General features: G+C 37.9%; 1 protein-coding gene across 1 annotated transcript in view; it reads left to right on the top strand.

Annotated features, from left to right (window-relative positions):
- PKD2L1 (polycystin 2 like 1, transient receptor potential cation channel) overlaps positions 1–20233 on the top strand; it is a 154294-nt gene that overhangs the window by 106494 nt on the left and 27567 nt on the right. Inside the window, exons 7-12 of the mRNA XM_063961605.1 lie at positions 41–211; positions 440–621; positions 2142–2262; positions 3118–3216; positions 3786–3907; positions 16329–16446. Of these exons, the coding sequence (XP_063817675.1) occupies positions 41–211; positions 440–621; positions 2142–2262; positions 3118–3216; positions 3786–3907; positions 16329–16446 (813 nt within the window). The remainder of the gene's footprint in view (positions 1–40; positions 212–439; positions 622–2141; positions 2263–3117; positions 3217–3785; positions 3908–16328; positions 16447–20233) is intronic.

Genomic DNA, 20233 nt, shown 5'->3' with positions numbered 1-20233 from the left:
TATCCATAAATGATAAATAACTGACAACATTTTTGTTAAGCTTTCTCTTGTAGCCATTGCATTCCATATCTTTCGAACCCTGGAGGTGAACCGGCTTATGGGAACCCTACTGGAACAGCCCAACAAATACGCAGACTTTGAGTTTTTGGCTTTTTGGCAAACACAATACAACAACATGAATGCTGTGAATCTTTTCTTTGCATGGATAAAAGTAAGTATGCACTAACCAGTTGACAGATCAAGCCCTAATCCCTGTGAAAGTGTAAGGCTACATTAATAGTGACTACATAGTGGATTTCATTAACCTCAACAAAATCCCAGTTCAGCTATGTATCAATGCTGCTTAAACGGTCTTGAATAAAAAGTAATTGTTCATTGCCATAGGACTAATTAATAGTACTCTGACGATAATGTTTACATTACCTGTGCTTTGTTCCAGATCTTCAAATACATTAGCTTCAATAAGACAATGACGCAACTTTCATCTACTCTTGCTCGTTGTGCAAAGGATATCCTGGGCTTTGCAATCATGTTCTTCATAGTGTTTTTTGCCTATGCTCAGCTAGGATATCTTCTTTTTGGAACCCAAGTGGAAAACTTTAGCACATTTGTAAAGTGCATGTAAGTCAATGTGCTGTATATAAAGTATGTGCAATTATCTGCATTGCGTATTTTATAATCAGTTGCCATCTCTGGGGACAATAAACTCACAACAGCAAGCAATGGCAATGTACAAAATGGACCAATGAGGTAGAACCAACAGACATGCAGACTTTTAAAGACACATGTTGTAGGTTTGCAGACATTGTTCTGGGGGTTGTTTTTTTTGGAGGGGGGTGGGGCACAACTTTAATTGTATCTTATACTGACCTCTCTAACAGCGTTGGAATTGTTAAATATGTTTACAGGAGGAGCTAAGTATCCTTAAGTTCTGAAACCAAGAAAGCACATAAACCATAAGCTGTGGAAGTGTTACAGTCATTAATCATGCATGCTATTTAGGGTGGAGCTTCAAAAGTTATGCATTCATAGAATGTTACTTGCCTAGTTTCCGGTATTCCACCTGATCCAACAGGTCCCCTAATGCCAGTATGTTGTTAATGAGTAAGCGGCCTTGGTAGGAGCCCGGAAAGCATTGACAATGTGAGATGACCTACCTCAATCCAGTATATGGTACAACGGCTTCCATAGTATAACAGTGGAGTAATTACCAGTCTCTTTTAGCTCACCCTTACTTCATCGCTGTGTGAAGCCACACAATTGGACTCTTTGACAATGTAATCATTACCTGCAATGTATAGCCAATATAAATGAGAAACCACCAATTGCTGATGACTGCAAAAAAGATAAACTTGTACATTTCATTGACTATACAAATGAGATCATGATATACCTAGACAAATCATTCAACATGGTGTCTGTTTTAAAGGAATAGGGGAATTATGCTTACAATTTGATCAAATATTCCTCGCCAGAGCAATGGCTACATTAAAATCATGTAACTTAACCTACAGTATATCCATGATCCAGACAAAATACATATGCCTAATTTCCTACAGCTATAAAACCTTCCATCATGATTTGACAAGACCTTGCATGGATAATACATGAAAGAAGGACTATAAACGCAATTATTGTATAGGCCTATGTAGTGCTTATGCCCTTACTTGTTTGGTTGACAGTATCTCATTCAGCATTTAATATTTCAAGGGTAATAGGCCCTACACAATGGGCGATATTACTGAAAGATATGAATGATCTCGTTCATTAATGAATGAGATACCGTTCATATCTTTCAGCGTGGAGGCACCAACGATGAACGATGCGCGGCCCCACGCTCATTCATCGTTGGTGCCCCGTCGCTTGTGCATGCAGGCAAATATGGTCGATCTCGTCCATATTTTCCTGCACTGCTATGGAGCCAGGTGATGGGGGGAGTGAAGAAACTTCACTCCCCCCGTCACTGCCCCCCCATCCCCACCGCCGGGTCGCCCGTCGGCCGTATCCGCCGTCGGGCAACTCGGCGGCGGATCGCATAGTTTGTAGGGCCCATAACACTTTCCAAACATTTCCCCTTCAATCCCTCTTCAATTGTCATATTGAAAACAATTGTATATTATTGCTGATCTGTTGTTTTCTAGATTCACCCAGTTTAGAATCATCTTAGGAGATTTTGACTATGATGCCATTGACAATGCCAACAGAATTCTGGGACCTATTTATTTTGTTACCTACGTTTTCTTTGTCTTCTTCGTATTGTTGGTAAGTTTTTTTTTTTATCCATACAGACTGTGCTAACTGAATGTATAGTAGTGACCCTCCCCCCCCCCACAGCCTCCAACTGTGACTTTGTAATAGTATCTATATCATCTTGGTCCAATAGTTTATAGTTTCTTGTTTTATTGTTCTAAAAAGAAATATTGCCTCCAATGATAACAACAAGATTGCCTGTGATGGCCTCAAATCTGGGGCACAATCATGATGACAAAAGAGATAAGGGTTCATTTTACATGTGCTCTTAGAATTGTGAGACTAATCATACCACATAGTGGGGGTAATTCAGACCTGAGCACATCTATGATCACTTTCACAGACATGCGGGGGACGACCAGCACAGGGCTAGTCCGTCCAGCATGTCTGACTCTCCTCTCCCCCCCCCCCCCCCCCCCACACACACACACGGCGGCGATGCTTTTGAACCTGAAGAGTAGCTCCCTGTCAGTGCAGCTCCTGATATCTGGCATGCACTGGCGCACTGCGGTGCCTGCGCAGTTCAGACCTGATTGCCCGCTGTGCACAGCAGCGATCAGGTCTGAATTAGCCCCTGTGATCATGATATCAGTCATTATAGCAGGAATGGTGGCTTCATCCAAAACAGCTATAAAGAACTTACAGACTCAACATAACTTTTAATGACCAATTTCCAAAAAATAAATCCATTTCTTTATCAGGCATTACTGAAAACCTCTAAAACACCAGAGATAGTGACTCGCCAAAGACCCCAGCTTCCCCAATATGGAACGCACACATATTTCTCCCAAATACATTACCAATGCATTTCTGTGTAAAATCAATTTGTGTTTTATCTAGAATTCTGAAAAATATTTTCCTTCTTAGAACATGTTTTTGGCCATCATCAATGACACATATTCGGAAGTGAAAGAAGAGCTTTCACATCAGAAGAATGAGCTACAGTTTTCTGACATCTTAAAGCAGGTATGGGAAACACGTACCAGTTTTTTTTTTCTATTAATCTTTCATTTTTATGAGGGATACATAATGCGGTTTAGGGTCTATTTCTGGGTCTGATGCCACATGCAGTTGGCCGATGCTTAAGTCTGTGCATGTGTTTGGGTGGCACGGAGCATGGTCCCAACTTTTAGTGCACAGAGACGCAGAGCAAATTTGAATGCAGGAGTATGGATTTTTTTGGGTGATCCCAGGAGGTAACAGGGGAGTGGCTAAGCAGATTTGGACGTGTCACTGTGAGCGGCTGCATCCAAAGACGCACACACAGTACACTATGCTCAGACAGTGAAATTGCAAATGCCTTAGTATACCAATGCTGCAGTATTCACAAAATGACCCGCAATTTAAGCATAAAGAAGCGACCGTGTCTTTATGCAACTGAGAATAAGCCCCTTGTGTTATTTATGTAATGGCCATAACATTTCAAAATGAGACCATTTTCCATTGTAATATATTACTAGCAATTTGCCCATTTTGGAACCTTTAATAAGTAATCTACTGAAAAGGTATCTAGTTTACATTTATTTTATTTCCAGGGTTATAGGAAGACATTAATGAAGCTGAAACTAAAGAAAGAGCGCATTTCAGATGTACAGAAAGCTCTGCAGAATGGCTCCAAGGAAATGGCATTTGAAGAATTCAAAAATAATCTAAAAGAGTGAGTGGTAGCATTATTTATTACAGAACTATGGATCTAGATCTCAATTGATTAAAAGGATCACCTAGTTATTCTGCCTTGTATGAAAAAAGTATATATACCACTATACAAAGTGATTTTTTTTTTTGTCTAGGACAGGTCAGTAGTAAAGGGAACCACTTTCCGTCAAACTCATTTTTGACAGGTGGGAACGCCCCTAATTATGCAAACCACGCCTACTTTCCACCCTAACCCCGCCCATATACACCCTTAACCACGCCCTAACCAAGCCTCCTGATACGCCCACTTTTCATTCCATTCTGCTGGTATTTTATATGAAATAAGCCTACAAAATCAGTTATAAGCGCTTTTTATACATTGTGTATTATCACTGATGATGCAACGATGTATATTATTTCAAAATGATTTATAAAATAAGTATTAACTCTTAATATTAATAATATTATATGAAGAAATCATTGTGTGTTTAAAGTATTTTTTTCTTCATACATTCTCTGTGGTTCTGGGATCCTCTTACACGGTGAAAGTCCGGAGGGGGGATGATGAGTGGCCTGTTGTTTAAGATAAATGCTAATAATGAGGGCTACCAGCACCCAACATGACTTGTGTAATTAGATAAGAAATTGCTAACTTAAAAAAAAAAAAAAAATGCATATTACAAATACTCAGCAAAACACAGTACACATTTTTTTTTTGATCAGAGTGCTGATGCTAATAATAATACTACAATGTTTTACACGTCTAATTGTAATATGCTGGTGCTTCATCTTTTCGACTTCGCCCTTGATATTTTAGGAACAATAGTATATATTGTATATGAATCAATGTTTTGGCTCATAGGACCGTTATCATGAGGTATACTGCAAATATGGCTTGTTTATAATCATTCTGATGTATAAGTGTATACTATTCCCAATTGATTTATCACTGATGATGGAGCGTTGTATATTATTACCAATTGATTTATAAAATAAACGTGCTGATTCGATCATGATATAATTTTGCATTTTAAAATGATTTTTAAAATGAGTCATTGCTGGAGGACGTATTTTTTTTTCTTCATACAGTCACTGATCTAAATATCTCACAGAAAATGGGGTGTATGATCTAACCATCATTTCAAAAAATATATACTTTATTCATGCTGGACATGCTCAGACATGTATATACATGTATTATTTAAAAAAAATATTTGCGTTATTTTTGCATATTAACAGCATATTTGTGCTTAAGTCGTAGAATTTTTTTTAAATATGTGCATTTTTGTTACATCAATAATGTAAGTTTATTAAATGTTAATGATATCTTAAAGAAGCCCTGTTATCCATCACAAGAAGCAAATCAAAAGAAAATTCACTGATTCCGTAATTTTAACAAATTTAAATAAAGGTTGTATTTTATTTTAACTCCGTGTTTAAAATACCTTTTTTTCCCACCAAGTAATTGCTGGTGGGTTGCTCTAATGAAAGACCCTTACAAGACATGTACTGTGCCAGATAAGACTTTACTTACAATTCTGTTACAGGACATCTCTATTCTACAAAGTGATAACAACTGTTTAATATCACATTCATGTCTTTCCTTGAAATGTAAGTGTACATTGTACTTATTGTATCCTCTTTTCATTTTCTGAACATGCTCTGCAAAATGATCTTTCACAGATTGCTGCAAGTACTGTTCACTAATTGTATACTGCAACTCTAGTAGTAGTATGACATCTTGTTCACTGCTGGTTAATACAGTATGTGCATTTTCGTAATAAAAAAAGTATATTTGCATTTTTGTTACATCAACAATACAAGTTTATTAAATGTTTATGATATATTATATAAGCCTCCTTGTTATTCATCACAAGAAGCAAATCAAATAAGTTATTTACACATATATTATATTACATTTTTACTATGCCAGCACTGCTATTATATATTTGGTGCCACAGTAACTAAACAGGAAGGGAGAACAGTGTTATTGTGAGGCTGGACATGACAGGACAGGAAGCAGGCAGTGGTGATACAGTATGAAGTAGAGATGGTTCAATCTGCTGAAAAGCTCTTTGAGGTATGAATTTCAGAAGGCTGTGTATTTGGGATGGATGCATTTTTTATGTAAAATGTGTGGTGTTATTGAGTGTAGATTGTGTTAGAAAGTGTTCAGTGAATGTACATGAACATTAATGTATCCACAGCAAGAAATCCACAGTTCCTAACATGTTGCTGCTTTGATGTAGCATATAGATAATCATTGATATATTTTTGTTACAGTACATATGATATAAAAAAAAACTAAAAAAAAATTCTAAAGTAAAAAATTAGGCTCCATTCAGAAATAGTAAAATGTAAAAATAAACAGTATGTAGGTTTGGTGCTTCCATTTTTGTAGATGTTGAATTGCCAGAAATAGGTGAACTTTTCTCAGTTGTCTGTTCATTGTAACATGTTTAACTTTTTTGTGTGGAGTCTGTTTTATAAATATAGTACAATATTCTTGTATTAGAAAATAGCAGAACAGTGAACAAGGAGCAGCTAAGTTGTAAAAACAAAAGATTTCACTTTTGCATCTTTAAATGCTGCAAAAACAATGAGTATAATTCCACTTAATTCAGGAACAAATCATATTTTGCAGTTCTCTTTAAGGATACGTAAAAAAGACCAAAGCACATGCAACAGGACAACACCGTGTGACCAAGTATACGGAAACCTACTCACATGTATTAAATCCATTTAAAACATAATATAATAAGCCACCATACAGCAAGTTACCCCCTTTTTGTGTAAGATTTCTACTTGATGTAAAGATGGCAATGAGCACTTCAAACCTACAATGCCCCAATCAAATTAGGTGCAGCTGGAAAATCCTACAGTCAGCAAAAATGACAAATACTTCTGATCCAAGGGAGCTGGTCCCGGTAGTAAACGTGATGTGTAAACAACTCTGCTAATTATCTAAAATATATGTGGAGTTTTCAGAAAACCAGAAGTAACATGGCCGCCAAACCAGTACTGCAAGTATTCCAGTAAGCGTTCCAAGTGCTCCAAACAGAAAGTAATGTGCCCATTCTTACACTGTATTCTAAAGACTTAAACAGGAAGTATATGCGTCCATTCATGCGGTCCACACCATTACTAGTGCAGGAGTTGCAGAGCACACGATATGATAATCATTAGGTATCTTCATTTTAAAGCTTTGAGTTCCATTGGCATCATAAGTTTTTCAAAGGATATTTGTTGCATTCAAAAAAAAGATTTAAAAATATACAGTACATTAAAATAAACAAAATACATAAATAGTTTTTTTTTCTCCAAGTCATAGGGCGATCACAAAAGTCTCTTACATGACATGTGTTGTTTTAGATAAGAGCTTAGATACAACACCACACCTTTGTGCAAAATTAACCCTTAGATGGTGCAACTTAGAGGAAGATTGATAAAGCCCCCATTTACATTATCCCAATATGGTATATTACTACTCTATACCAATATTCTTTACAAGCCAGCATACAACTAATATGGAATGGATCATGTTGTGCAGTAACTTAGAGGAAGAATTATGTATTGTATACCCAGAGAGGCACTGGTTACAGATACTCAATGCAGAGGAATGGCACATTAGGTGTAAAATAAAATATTTGTTTCTACACAGGGCAGTGGTATCTGCAGCTCCCACACACCGCTGTGATTTAGCCTTCTGGGTTATTACATGTTGATAGACCCATTTGAATTTGCTACCAGTATTAGCATTGGAAGACCTGAAAAAATACCAATTGTCACAGTAACAGGCTTATCTATAAATCTGGCATTGGAAAGGTATAGCGGATGAAATGTAGTTCAAAGGGGTTGTATTCTAATTCTACCTTTTCAGATTTTATACAGCATTAGTGGTTTATCTGAATGGGCATAAAAAAAATTCTTCTTGTTATACAAGGCATTGGGACTGTATAAGAGTTAAAATGACTCCAAGAAAAAATGAGTTGATACTGCGTCCCACTGAGTGCCATCAGAAACATCATTGCTGTAACAATTCCTGTCATTTGTAATAGTGGTTAAATAGACTTTAATCTGTGTTACCCATGGATATTTACATATGTATACATATGTATGGTTAATATTATTTATAGCACATTAATTGCCAGTTATTGATTTATAATTATTTGTATCTCTACATCTACTGTAATTTATATATGATAAATCCATGTTATCCATCTGGAAATAGTAAACTTTTCTTACAGTTGTTATCAAAGGATATATAATGTAAACTTCCTATCAAATTTTCCCTTAATATTTGCTTTTAGTAATAATACTGGACTTTGCTGTGGCAGTTTGCTAATATATCACCCCTAGACTATGAAAGCGGTGTTGAAACATTTATAAAATTAGATTACTTACATTTAAGAAGAAATAATTTGTGAATTAATCCTCTCAATCATGGACATATTGTGTTTAATTTTTGAATAATGTTATTTTACAGATTTTTCCAGTAAAAATTAATGTTAGTATTGTAAACGTGTGCTGTCCAATAGGCACACAGACATTTGCCCTCAAGGTTTACAGTCCCTGAGGCCCTCCACAGAGGGTTGTATGACTTTTTTTAATTATGCTGTGTGTATTTAGTACTTATTTTGTGCTTGTATAAATGAAATCCACATATGGAAATCCCTAAAACCTGGACTGTAGGGTGCCTTGAGGCCCGCGTTTGGGTACCACTTTACTAGTGAGTACAATTCAGACAAAACCAACTACAGAGCAATGAAATTGTGCATGCAGTCATCATTTCCAGGGATCTGCCAGTTTTTAATACAGAGTCACATGTGACAGTCATGCTCATTCTAATGGAAGCTGGAATCCAAGGGCGTAGCTACCATAGGTGCAGGCAGTGCAGATGCTATGGGGACCAGAGCTGAGAGGGGCTCAACTTCCCTGTCACAGTTACATGTGTTATAACCATTTTTTGCCATTGGATGATACATAGGGGCTTTACAAACTTTTGCCTTGGGGCCTACAATATATCTAGTTATGCCCCAGTACCTGCTCATCATAATGTTGCTTAAAATAAACTGGAGGGCATTAGAATGTTACATAACATGAACCAGGGAACTGCAATGTGGCACAATATGAAGTGAAGGCACTATAATGTAGCATAATAGGTAGTATGTGCACTGTAATGTGGCATAATATGAACTGGGGACTCTATATGTCATAATGTGAAGTGGGGATACTGTTATATAATATGAATTGGCAGCCCTACAAAGTGACATAATATGAACCACCAGAGCACTACTAATCATAAAATAAACTATTACACTTCCATAGGGAATACATTAACTAAGGCACTACTATGGATTAGATAATCAACTACTGTAGGGCACTATAATGGGGCATAAAATGAACAACTTCTGTGGTGAGGTGTCTCTCTAAAACCATTGGGACAGTGGCCTCTTCAAAATGTTGTTATGGGGCCCACAAAGTTCTGGCTACGCCCCTGCTGGAAGCCATGTGGTTCACAGGTAATAGTATAAATGTCTGATAGGAGTTTCTGTGTGAACATTTTCTGTTGCCAGGTTTGTATACTTGCAAACTAAGTGTGTCATGCTTACAGCTGCTTTCTCACCTATTGTGCTATCATGGTTTGGTTACAGCGGTGCACTGAGCACTATGTTGAGCTATGTGAAATAAACATTACAGTTTTCTGCCTTGTTGGGGACTTTTGCACTATGGAATAAAATTACATTTGATATGATTGCTTTAATGAAGCAATTAACAACATACGTAGTAAGATGTTTACCTTTAATGTGATTGGTAGTACTATATTCTGTAAATAATGTTTTTATATACCAAACTGGGTCTGCACAGCCCCTTCAAAACCCTTAGAGCGTCTGATGGTGTGTATCTGGTAATTGCAATGTAAACAAAAACCTCTGGTTAAGGTAGAGGCCCCATAGTAAAATTATTTTCTAGGTGGTAGTGTGGTAGTGGGTTTTCTTCTCTCTCGACCATAAACAGCTGCAAAAAGTGTCTGTCTGCACCAGGCTCTTCAGTACAATTTTAAAAAACAGGAGGGAAGCCGTCATCAACTTTGTCCATGCTGCAACTGTGATTAAGTAGAACCTGACGTTAACACACACATTAATATAATAACAGTCTATACAAGCACAGTCAAAATAAGTTCTAAATACACACAGTATAATGAAAAAAAAGTCATACAACCCTCTGTGGAGGGCCTCAGGGACTGTAAAACTTAATGTTAGCATTGTAAACGTGTGCTATCCAATAGACACACAGACATTTGCCCTCAAGGTTTACAGTCCCTGAGGCCCTCCACAGAGGGTTGTATGACTTTTTTTTCATTATACTGTGTGTATTTAGAACTTATTTTGACTGTGCTTGTATAGACTGTTATTATATTAATGTGTGTGTTAACGTCAGGTTCTACTTAATCACAGTTGCAGCATGGACAAAGTTGATGACGGCTTCCCTCCTGTTTTTTAAAATTGTACTGAAGAGCCTGGTGCAGACAGACACTTTTTGCAGCTGTTTATGGTCGAGAGAGAAGAAAACCCACTACCACACTACCACCTAGAAAATAATTTTACTATGGGGCCTCTACCTTAACCAGAGGTTTTTGTTTACATTGCAATTACCAGATACACACCATCAGACGCTCTAAGGGTTTTGAAGGGGCTGTGCAGACCCAGTTTGGTATATAAAAACATTATTTACAGAATATAGTACTACCAATCACATTAAAGGTAAACATCTTACTACGTATGTTGTTAATTGCTTCATTAAAGCAATCATATCAAATGTAATTTTATTCCATAGTGCAAAAGTCCCCAACAAGGCAGAAAACTGTAATGTTTATTTCACATAGCTCAACATAGTGCTCAGTGCACCGCTGTAACCAAACCATTGTAGCACAATAGGTGAGAAAGCAGCTGTAAGCATGACACACTTAGTTTGCAAGTATACAAACCTGGCAACAGAAAATGTTCACACAGAAACTCCTATCAGACATTTATACTATTACCTGTGAACCACATGGCTTCCAGCAGGGGCGTAGCCAGAACTTTGTGGGCCCCATAACAACATTTTGAAGAGGCCACTGTCCCAATGGTTTTAGAGAGACACCTCACCACAGAAGTTGTTCATTTTATGCCCCATTATAGTGCCCTACAGTAGTTGATTATCTAATCCATAGTAGTGCCTTAGTTAATGTATTCCCTATGGAAGTGTAATAGTTTATTTTATGATTAGTAGTGCTCTGGTGGTTCATATTATGTCACTTTGTAGGGCTGCCAATTCATATTATATAACAGTATCCCCACTTCACATTATGACATATAGAGTCCCCAGTTCATATTATGCCACATTACAGTGCACATACTACCTATTATGCTACATTATAGTGCCTTCACTTCATATTGTGCCACATTGCAGTTCCCTGGTTCATGTTATGTAACATTCTAATGCCCTCCAGTTTATTTTAAGCAACATTATGATGAGCAGGTACTGGGGCATAACTAGATATATTGTAGGCCCCAAGGCAAAAGTTTGTAAAGCCCCTATGTATCATCCAATGGCAAAAAATGGTTATAACACATGTAACTGTGACAGGGAAGTTGAGCCCCTCTCAGCTCTGGTCCCCATAGCATCTGCACTGCCTGCACCTATGGTAGCTACGCCCTTGGATTCCAGCTTCCATTAGAATGAGCATGACTGTCACATGTGACTCTGTATTAAAAACTGGCAGATCCCTGGAAATGATGACTGCATGCACAATTTCATTGCTCTGTAGTTGGTTTTGTCTGAATTGTACTCACTAGTAAAGTGGTACCCAAACGCGGGCCTCAAGGCACCCTACAGTCCAGGTTTTAGGGATTTCCATATGTGGATTTCATTTATACAAGCACAAAATAAGTACTAAATACACACAGCATAATTAAAAAAAGTCATACAACCCTCTGTGGAGGGCCTCAGGGACTGTAAACCTTGAGGGCAAATGTCTGTGTGCCTATTGGACAGCACACGTTTACAATACTAACATTAATTTTTACTGGAAAAATCTGTAAAATAACATTATTCAAAAATTAAACACAATATGTCCATGATTGAGAGGATTAATTCACAAATTATTTCTTCTTAAATGTAAGTAATCTAATTTTATAAATGTTTCAACACCGCTTTCATAGTCTAGGGGTGATATATTAGCAAACTGCCACAGCAAAGTCCAGTATTATTACTAAAAGCAAATATTAAGGGAAAATTTGATAGGAAGTTTACATTATATATCCTTTGATAACAACTGTAAGAAAAGTTTACTATTTCCAGATGGATAACATGGATTTATCATATATAAATTACAGTAGATGTAGAGATACAAATAATTATAAATCAATAACTGGCAATTAATGTGCTATAAATAATATTAACCATACATATGTATACATATGTAAATATCCATGGGTAACACAGATTAAAGTCTATTTAACCACTATTACAAATGACAGGAATTGTTACAGCAATGATGTTTCTGATGGCACTCAGTGGGACGCAGTATCAACTCATTTTTTCTTGGAGTCATTTTAACTCTTATACAGTCCCAATGCCTTGTATAACAAGAAGAATTTTTTTTATGCCCATTCAGATAAACCACTAATGCTGTATAAAATCTGAAAAGGTAGAATTAGAATACAACCCCTTTGAACTACATTTCATCCGCTATACCTTTCCAATGCCAGATTTATAGATAAGCCTGTTACTGTGACAATTGGTATTTTTTCAGGTCTTCCAATGCTAATACTGGTAGCAAATTCAAATGGGTCTATCAACATGTAATAACCCAGAAGGCTAAATCACAGCGGTGTGTGGGAGCTGCAGATACCACTGCCCTGTGTAGAAACAAATATTTTATTTTACACCTAATGTGCCATTCCTCTGCATTGAGTATCTGTAACCAGTGCCTCTCTGGGTATACAATACATAATTCTTCCTCTAAGTTACTGCACAACATGATCCATTCCATATTAGTTGTATGCTGGCTTGTAAAGAATATTGGTATAGAGTAGTAATATACCATATTGGGATAATGTAAATGGGGGCTTTATCAATCTTCCTCTAAGTTGCACCATCTAAGGGTTAATTTTGCACAAAGGTGTGGTGTTGTATCTAAGCTCTTATCTAAAACAACACATGTCATGTAAGAGACTTTTGTGATCGCCCTATGACTTGGAGAAAAAAAAACTATTTATGTATTTTGTTTATTTTAATGTACTGTATATTTTTAAATCTTTTTTTTGAATGCAACAAATATCCTTTGAAAAACTTATGATGCCAATGGAACTCAAAGCTTTAAAATGAAGATACCTAATGATTATCATATCGTGTGCTCTGCAACTCCTGCACTAGTAATGGTGTGGACCGCATGAATGGACGCATATACTTCCTGTTTAAGTCTTTAGAATACAGTGTAAGAATGGGCACATTACTTTCTGTTTGGAGCACTTGGAACGCTTACTGGAATACTTGCAGTACTGGTTTGGCGGCCATGTTACTTCTGGTTTTCTGAAAACTCCACATATATTTTAGATAATTAGCAGAGTTGTTTACACATCACGTTTACTACCGGGACCAGCTCCCTTGGATCAGAAGTATTTGTCATTTTTGCTGACTGTAGGATTTTCCAGCTGCACCTAATTTGATTGGGGCATTGTAGGTTTGAAGTGCTCATTGCCATCTTTACATCAAGTAGAAATCTTACACAAAAAGGGGGTAACTTGCTGTATGGTGGCTTATTATATTATGTTTTAAATGGATTTAATACATGTGAGTAGGTTTCCGTATACTTGGTCACACGGTGTTGTCCTGTTGCATGTGCTTTGGTCTTTTTTACGTATCCTTAAAGAGAACTGCAAAATATGATTTGTTCCTGAATTAAGTGGAATTATACTCATTGTTTTTGCAGCATTTAAAGATGCAAAAGTGAAATCTTTTGTTTTTACAACTTAGCTGCTCCTTGTTCACTGTTCTGCTATTTTCTAATACAAGAATATTGTACTATATTTATAAAACAGACTCCACACAAAAAAGTTAAACATGTTACAATGAACAGACAACTGAGAAAAGTTCACCTATTTCTGGCAATTCAACATCTACAAAAATGGAAGCACCAAACCTACATACTGTTTATTTTTACATTTTACTATTTCTGAATGGAGCCTAATTTTTTACTTTAGAATTTTTTTTTAGTTTTTTTTATATCATATGTACTGTAACAAAAATATATCAATGATTATCTATATGCTACATCAAAGCAGCAACATGTTAGGAACTGTGGATTTCTTGCTGTGGATACATTAATGTTCATGTACATTCACTGAACACTTTCTAACACAATCTACACTCAATAACACCACACATTTTACATAAAAAATGCATCCATCCCAAATACACAGCCTTCTGAAATTCATACCTCAAAGAGCTTTTCAGCAGATTGAACCATCTCTACTTCATACTGTATCACCACTGCCTGCTTCCTGTCCTGTCATGTCCAGCCTCACAATAACACTGTTCTCCCTTCCTGTTTAGTTACTGTGGCACCAAATATATAATAGCAGTGCTGGCATAGTAAAAATGTAATATAATATATGTGTAAATAACTTATTTGATTTGCTTCTTGTGATGAATAACAAGGAGGCTTATATAATATATCATAAACATTTAATAAACTTGTATTGTTGATGTAACAAAAATGCAAATATACTTTTTTTATTACGAAAATGCACATACTGTATTAACCAGCAGTGAACAAGATGTCATACTACTACTAGAGTTGCAGTATACAATTAGTGAACAGTACTTGCAGCAATCTGTGAAAGATCATTTTGCAGAGCATGTTCAGAAAATGAAAAGAGGATACAATAAGTACAATGTACACTTACATTTCAAGGAAAGACATGAATGTGATATTAAACAGTTGTTATCACTTTGTAGAATAGAGATGTCCTGTAACAGAATTGTAAGTAAAGTCTTATCTGGCACAGTACATGTCTTGTAAGGGTCTTTCATTAGAGCAACCCACCAGCAATTACTTGGTGGGAAAAAAAGGTATTTTAAACACGGAGTTAAAATAAAATACAACCTTTATTTAAATTTGTTAAAATTACGGAATCAGTGAATTTTCTTTTGATTTGCTTCTTGTGATGGATAACAGGGCTTCTTTAAGATATCATTAACATTTAATAAACTTACATTATTGATGTAACAAAAATGCACATATTTAAAAAAAATTCTACGACTTAAGCACAAATATGCTGTTTCTACATATGTTTGCAAAAATAACGCAAATATTTTTTTTAAATAATACATGTATATACATGTCTGAGCATGTCCAGCATGAATAAAGTATATATTTTTTGAAATGATGGTTAGATCATACACCCCATTTTCTGTGAGATATTTAGATCAGTGACTGTATGAAGAAAAAAAAATACGTCCTCCAGCAATGACTCATTTTAAAAATCATTTTAAAATGCAAAATTATATCATGATCGAATCAGCACGTTTATTTTATAAATCAATTGGTAATAATATACAACGCTCCATCATCAGTGATAAATCAATTGGGAATAGTATACACTTATACATCAGAATGATTATAAACAAGCCATATTTGCAGTATACCTCATGATAACGGTCCTATGAGCCAAAACATTGATTCATATACAATATATACTATTGTTCCTAAAATATCAAGGGCGAAGTCGAAAAGATGAAGCACCAGCATATTACAATTAGACGTGTAAAACATTGTAGTATTATTATTAGCATCAGCACTCTGATCAAAAAAAAAATGTGTACTGTGTTTTGCTGAGTATTTGTAATATGCATTTTTTTTTTTTTTTTAAGTTAGCAATTTCTTATCTAATTACACAAGTCATGTTGGGTGCTGGTAGCCCTCATTATTAGCATTTATCTTAAACAACAGGCCACTCATCATCCCCCCTCCGGACTTTCACCGTGTAAGAGGATCCCAGAACCACAGAGAATGTATGAAGAAAAAAATACTTTAAACACACAATGATTTCTTCATATAATATTATTAATATTAAGAGTTAATACTTATTTTATAAATCATTTTGAAATAATATACATCGTTGCATCATCAGTGATAATACACAATGTATAAAAAGCGCTTATAACTGATTTTGTAGGCTTATTTCATATAAAATACCAGCAGAATGGAATGAAAAGTGGGCGTATCAGGAGGCTTGGTTAGGGCGTGGTTAAGGGTGTATCTGGGCGGGGTTAGGGTGGAAAGTAGGCGTGGTTTGCATAATTAGGGGCGTTCCCACCTGTCAAAAATGAGTTTGACGGAAAGTGGTTCCCTTTACTACTCAGGTCTCAAAAATGATTTCCCTGCTATATTACAGGATGGGACATGATGACCATGAGATTACAGACGCTTTTTCTAGATTTGACCAGGATGGTAACCGGATCTTAGATGAAGAAGAACAGAAGAGAATGAGAACTCTCCTTGAGGAAAGAAGGGTATGTGATCAACAGGTCTGGGACTCAGGGTCGACACACCTTAGGTCAACACCAGTTGGTTGACACACCTTAGGTCGACACCGGAAATATGTCGACACAGACAATAGGTCGGCATGGAAAAAAATCAATATGAGTTTATGTTTTTTTGGTGTCGTTTTCTTTGTAAAGTGACCGGGAACCCCAATTAGTGCACCGTGCAAGGTTACTATTAGTAACTAGTAATTAGTAATTACTAGTAATTAGTAATTAGTGCAAGGTTACTATTCTCAATCGTAGTCCACGTGTATCGTAAAGTATGAAAAAGTTAAAAAAATGGAAAATTTAATGTCGACCTATTGGTCGTATCGACCACTTTCTGGTGTTGACCAACTGGTGTCGACCTAAGTGGTGTCAACCTGGAGTCCGGATACAGTGATCAACAGGAAATTTACAACACAAATATATAATACAGTGTGTAATATTTAGGGGGGGAATTCAATGAACCATGATAAATTACCACAGCTAATTGATCCCTCAGGGATAGCCAGAACTATCGGGAATTTTCTTTTACCTGCCCGTTAATCCTCAATAACTGACCCATTTTCACGATAGCGGCTGCAAAAACACATGGATCCGGTGTTGTAAAAAAAATTCGGTAAATCCCTTTTTTGTGTGAAAAATGTGCTTGTGCTAAGCTTTCTGCTTCCTTCAGCTCCCCTTCGGTGATGTGGTGACCTCATATGTGCTGGGAGCATGAACGGCCCATGCCACAGAAGTGACCTGATACAGTACCTGCTTGTTAAACTTCCAAGCTAAATGGAACATAGGCAAAAAAGTATTAATTTATGCAGTTGTTCCCAAACGTTCTTGAATCATGGCAACCTAGAGTTTTAGCATTGTTTCACAGTACCCCTAGACCCAAAGTTCTCTTTATTGAGAAATTCATCATAAATATTACATTAAGAACATTAATGGCCCAAATCTATTAAGCCTTAAACAGTGATTAGGTGGAGACGGTTAAAGCGTGATAAATTACTATCCAATCAGCTTCCTAACTGCCATGTTACAGGCTGTGTTTGAAAAAATAAGATTTTAAACCTACCGGTAAATCTTTTTCTCCTAGTCCGTAGAGGATGCTGGGAACTCCGTAAGGACCATGGGGAATAGACGGGCTCCGCAGGAGACATGGGCACCAAAAAGAACTTTAGATATGGGTGTGCACTGGCTCCTCCCTCTATGCCCCTCCTCCAGACCCCAGCCAGAAAACTGTGCCCAGAGGAGACGGACAGTACGAGGAAAGGATTTTGTTAATCTAAGGGCAAGATTCATACCAGCCCACACCATCCACACTGTATAACATGGAATATACGAACTAGTTAACAGTATGAAACAAAACAGCATCAGCCCGAGACTGATCAAAACTGTAACATAACCCTTATGTAAGCAATAACTACACTGCTCAAAAAAATAAAGGGAACACTAAAATAACACATCCTAGATCTGGATGAATTAAATATTCTTATTAAATACTTTGTTCTCTACATAGTTGAATGTGCTGACAACAAAATCACACAAAAATTATTAATGGAAATCAAATTTATTAACCCATGGAGGTCTGGATTTGGAGTCACACTCAAAATTAAAGTGGAAAAACACACTACAGGCTGATCCAACTTTGATGAAATGTCCTTAAAACAAGTCAAAATGAGGCTCAGTAGTGTGTGTGGCCTCCACGTGCCTGTATGACCTCCCTACAACCCACACAAGTGGCTCAGGTAGTGCAGCTCATCCAGGATGGCACATCAATGCGAGCTGTGGCAAGAAGGTTTGCTGTGTCTGTCAGCGTAGTGTCCAGAGAATGGAGGCACTACCAGGAGACAGGCCAGTACATCAGGAGATGTGGAGGAGGCCGTAGGAGGGCAACAACCCAGCAGCAGGACCGCTACCTCCGCCTTTGTGCAAGGAGGAACAGGAGGAACACTGCCAGAGCCCTGCAAAATGACTTCCAGCAAGCCACAAATGTGCATGTGTCTACTCAAACGATCAGAAACAGACTCCATGAGGGTGGTATGAGGGCCCGACGTTCACAGGTGGGGGTTGTGCTTACAGCCCAACACGGTGCAGGGCGTTTGGCATTTGCCAGAGAACACCAAGATTGGCAAATTTGCCACTGGTGCCCTGTGCTCTTCACAGATGAAAGCAGGTTCTCACTGAGCACGTGACAGATGTGACAGAGTCTCGAGACGCCAATGAGAATATTCTGCTGCCTGCAACATCCTCCAGCATGACCGGTTTGGCAGTGGGTCAGTAATGGTGTGGGGTGGCATTTCTTTGGGGGGCCGCACAGCCCTCCATGTGCTCGCCAGAGGTAGCCTGACTGCCATTAGGTACCGAGATGGGATCCTCAGACCCCTTGTGAGACCATATGCTGGTGCGGTTGGCCCTGGGTTCCTCCTAATGCAAGACAATGCTAGACCTCATGTGGCTGGAGTGTGTCAGCAGTTCCTGCAAGACGAAGGCATTGATGCTATGGACTGGCCCGCCCGTTCCCCAGACCTGAATCCAATTGACCACATCTGGGACATCATGTCTCGCTCCATCCACCAACGCCACGTTGCACCACAGACTGTCCAGGAGTTGGCGGATGCTTTAGTCCAGGTCTGGGAGGAGATCCTTCAGGAGACCATCCGCCACCTCATCAGGAGCATGCCCAGGCGTTGTAGGGAGGTCATACAGGCACGTGGAGGCCACACACACTACTGAGCCTCATTTTGACTTGTTTTTAAGGACTTTACATCAAAGTTGGATCAGCCTGTAGTGTGTTTTTCCACTTTAATTTTGAGTGTGACTCCAAATCCAGACCTCCATGGGTTAATAAATTTGATTTCCATTGATAATTTGTGTGTGATTTTGTTGTCAGCACATTCAACTATGTAAAGAACAAAGTATTTAATAAGAATATTTCATTCATTCAGATCTAGGATGTGTTATTTTAGTGTTCCCTTTATTTTTTTGAGCAGTGTATATACAAGTCTTGCAGAAATTTGTCCGCACAGGGACGGGCGCCCAGCATCCTCTACGGACTAGGAGAAAAAGATTTACCGGTAGGTTTAAATTCTTATTTTCTCTTACGTCCTAGAGGATGCTGGAAACTCCGTAAGGACCATGGGGATTATACCAAAGCTCCCAAACGGGCGGGAGAGTGCGGATGACTCTGCAGCACCGATTGAGCAAACATGAGGTCCTCATCAGCCAGGGTATCAAACTTGTAGAACTTTGCAAAGGTGTTTGAACCCGACCAAGTCGCCGCTCGGCAAAGCTGTAATGCCGAGACACCTCGGGCAGCCGCCCAAGAAGAGCCCACCTTCCTAGTGGAATGGGCCTTTACCGAATTTGGCAACGGCAATCCAGCCGTAGAATGAGCCTGCTGAATCGTGTTACAGATCTAGCGAGCAATAGTCTGCTTAGAAGCAGGAGCGCCAACCTTGTTGGCTGCATACAGGACAAACAGTGCCTCTGTTTTCCTAACCCAAGCCGTTCTGGCTACATAAATTTTCAATGCCCTGACCACATCAAGGGACTCAGAATCCTCCAAGCCCCGCGTGGCCACAGGCACCACAATAGGTTGGTTCATATGAAAAGAGGAAACCACCTTAGGCAAAAATTGAGGACGAGTCCTCAACTCAGCTCTGTCCACCTGAAAGATCAGATAGGGGCTTTTGTGAGACAAAGCCGCTAACTCAGATACTCTCCTAGCAGATGCCAAGGCCAACAACATGACCACCTTCCAAGTGAGATACTTTAATTC

This window comes from Pseudophryne corroboree, chromosome 3 (assembly GCF_028390025.1).
Source record: "Pseudophryne corroboree isolate aPseCor3 chromosome 3, aPseCor3.hap2, whole genome shotgun sequence".
NCBI classification, from domain to species: Eukaryota; Metazoa; Chordata; class Amphibia; order Anura; family Myobatrachidae; genus Pseudophryne; species Pseudophryne corroboree.
The sequence above is the reverse complement of the archived record's forward strand: the minus strand, read 5'-3'. Positions and strand labels throughout refer to the sequence as shown.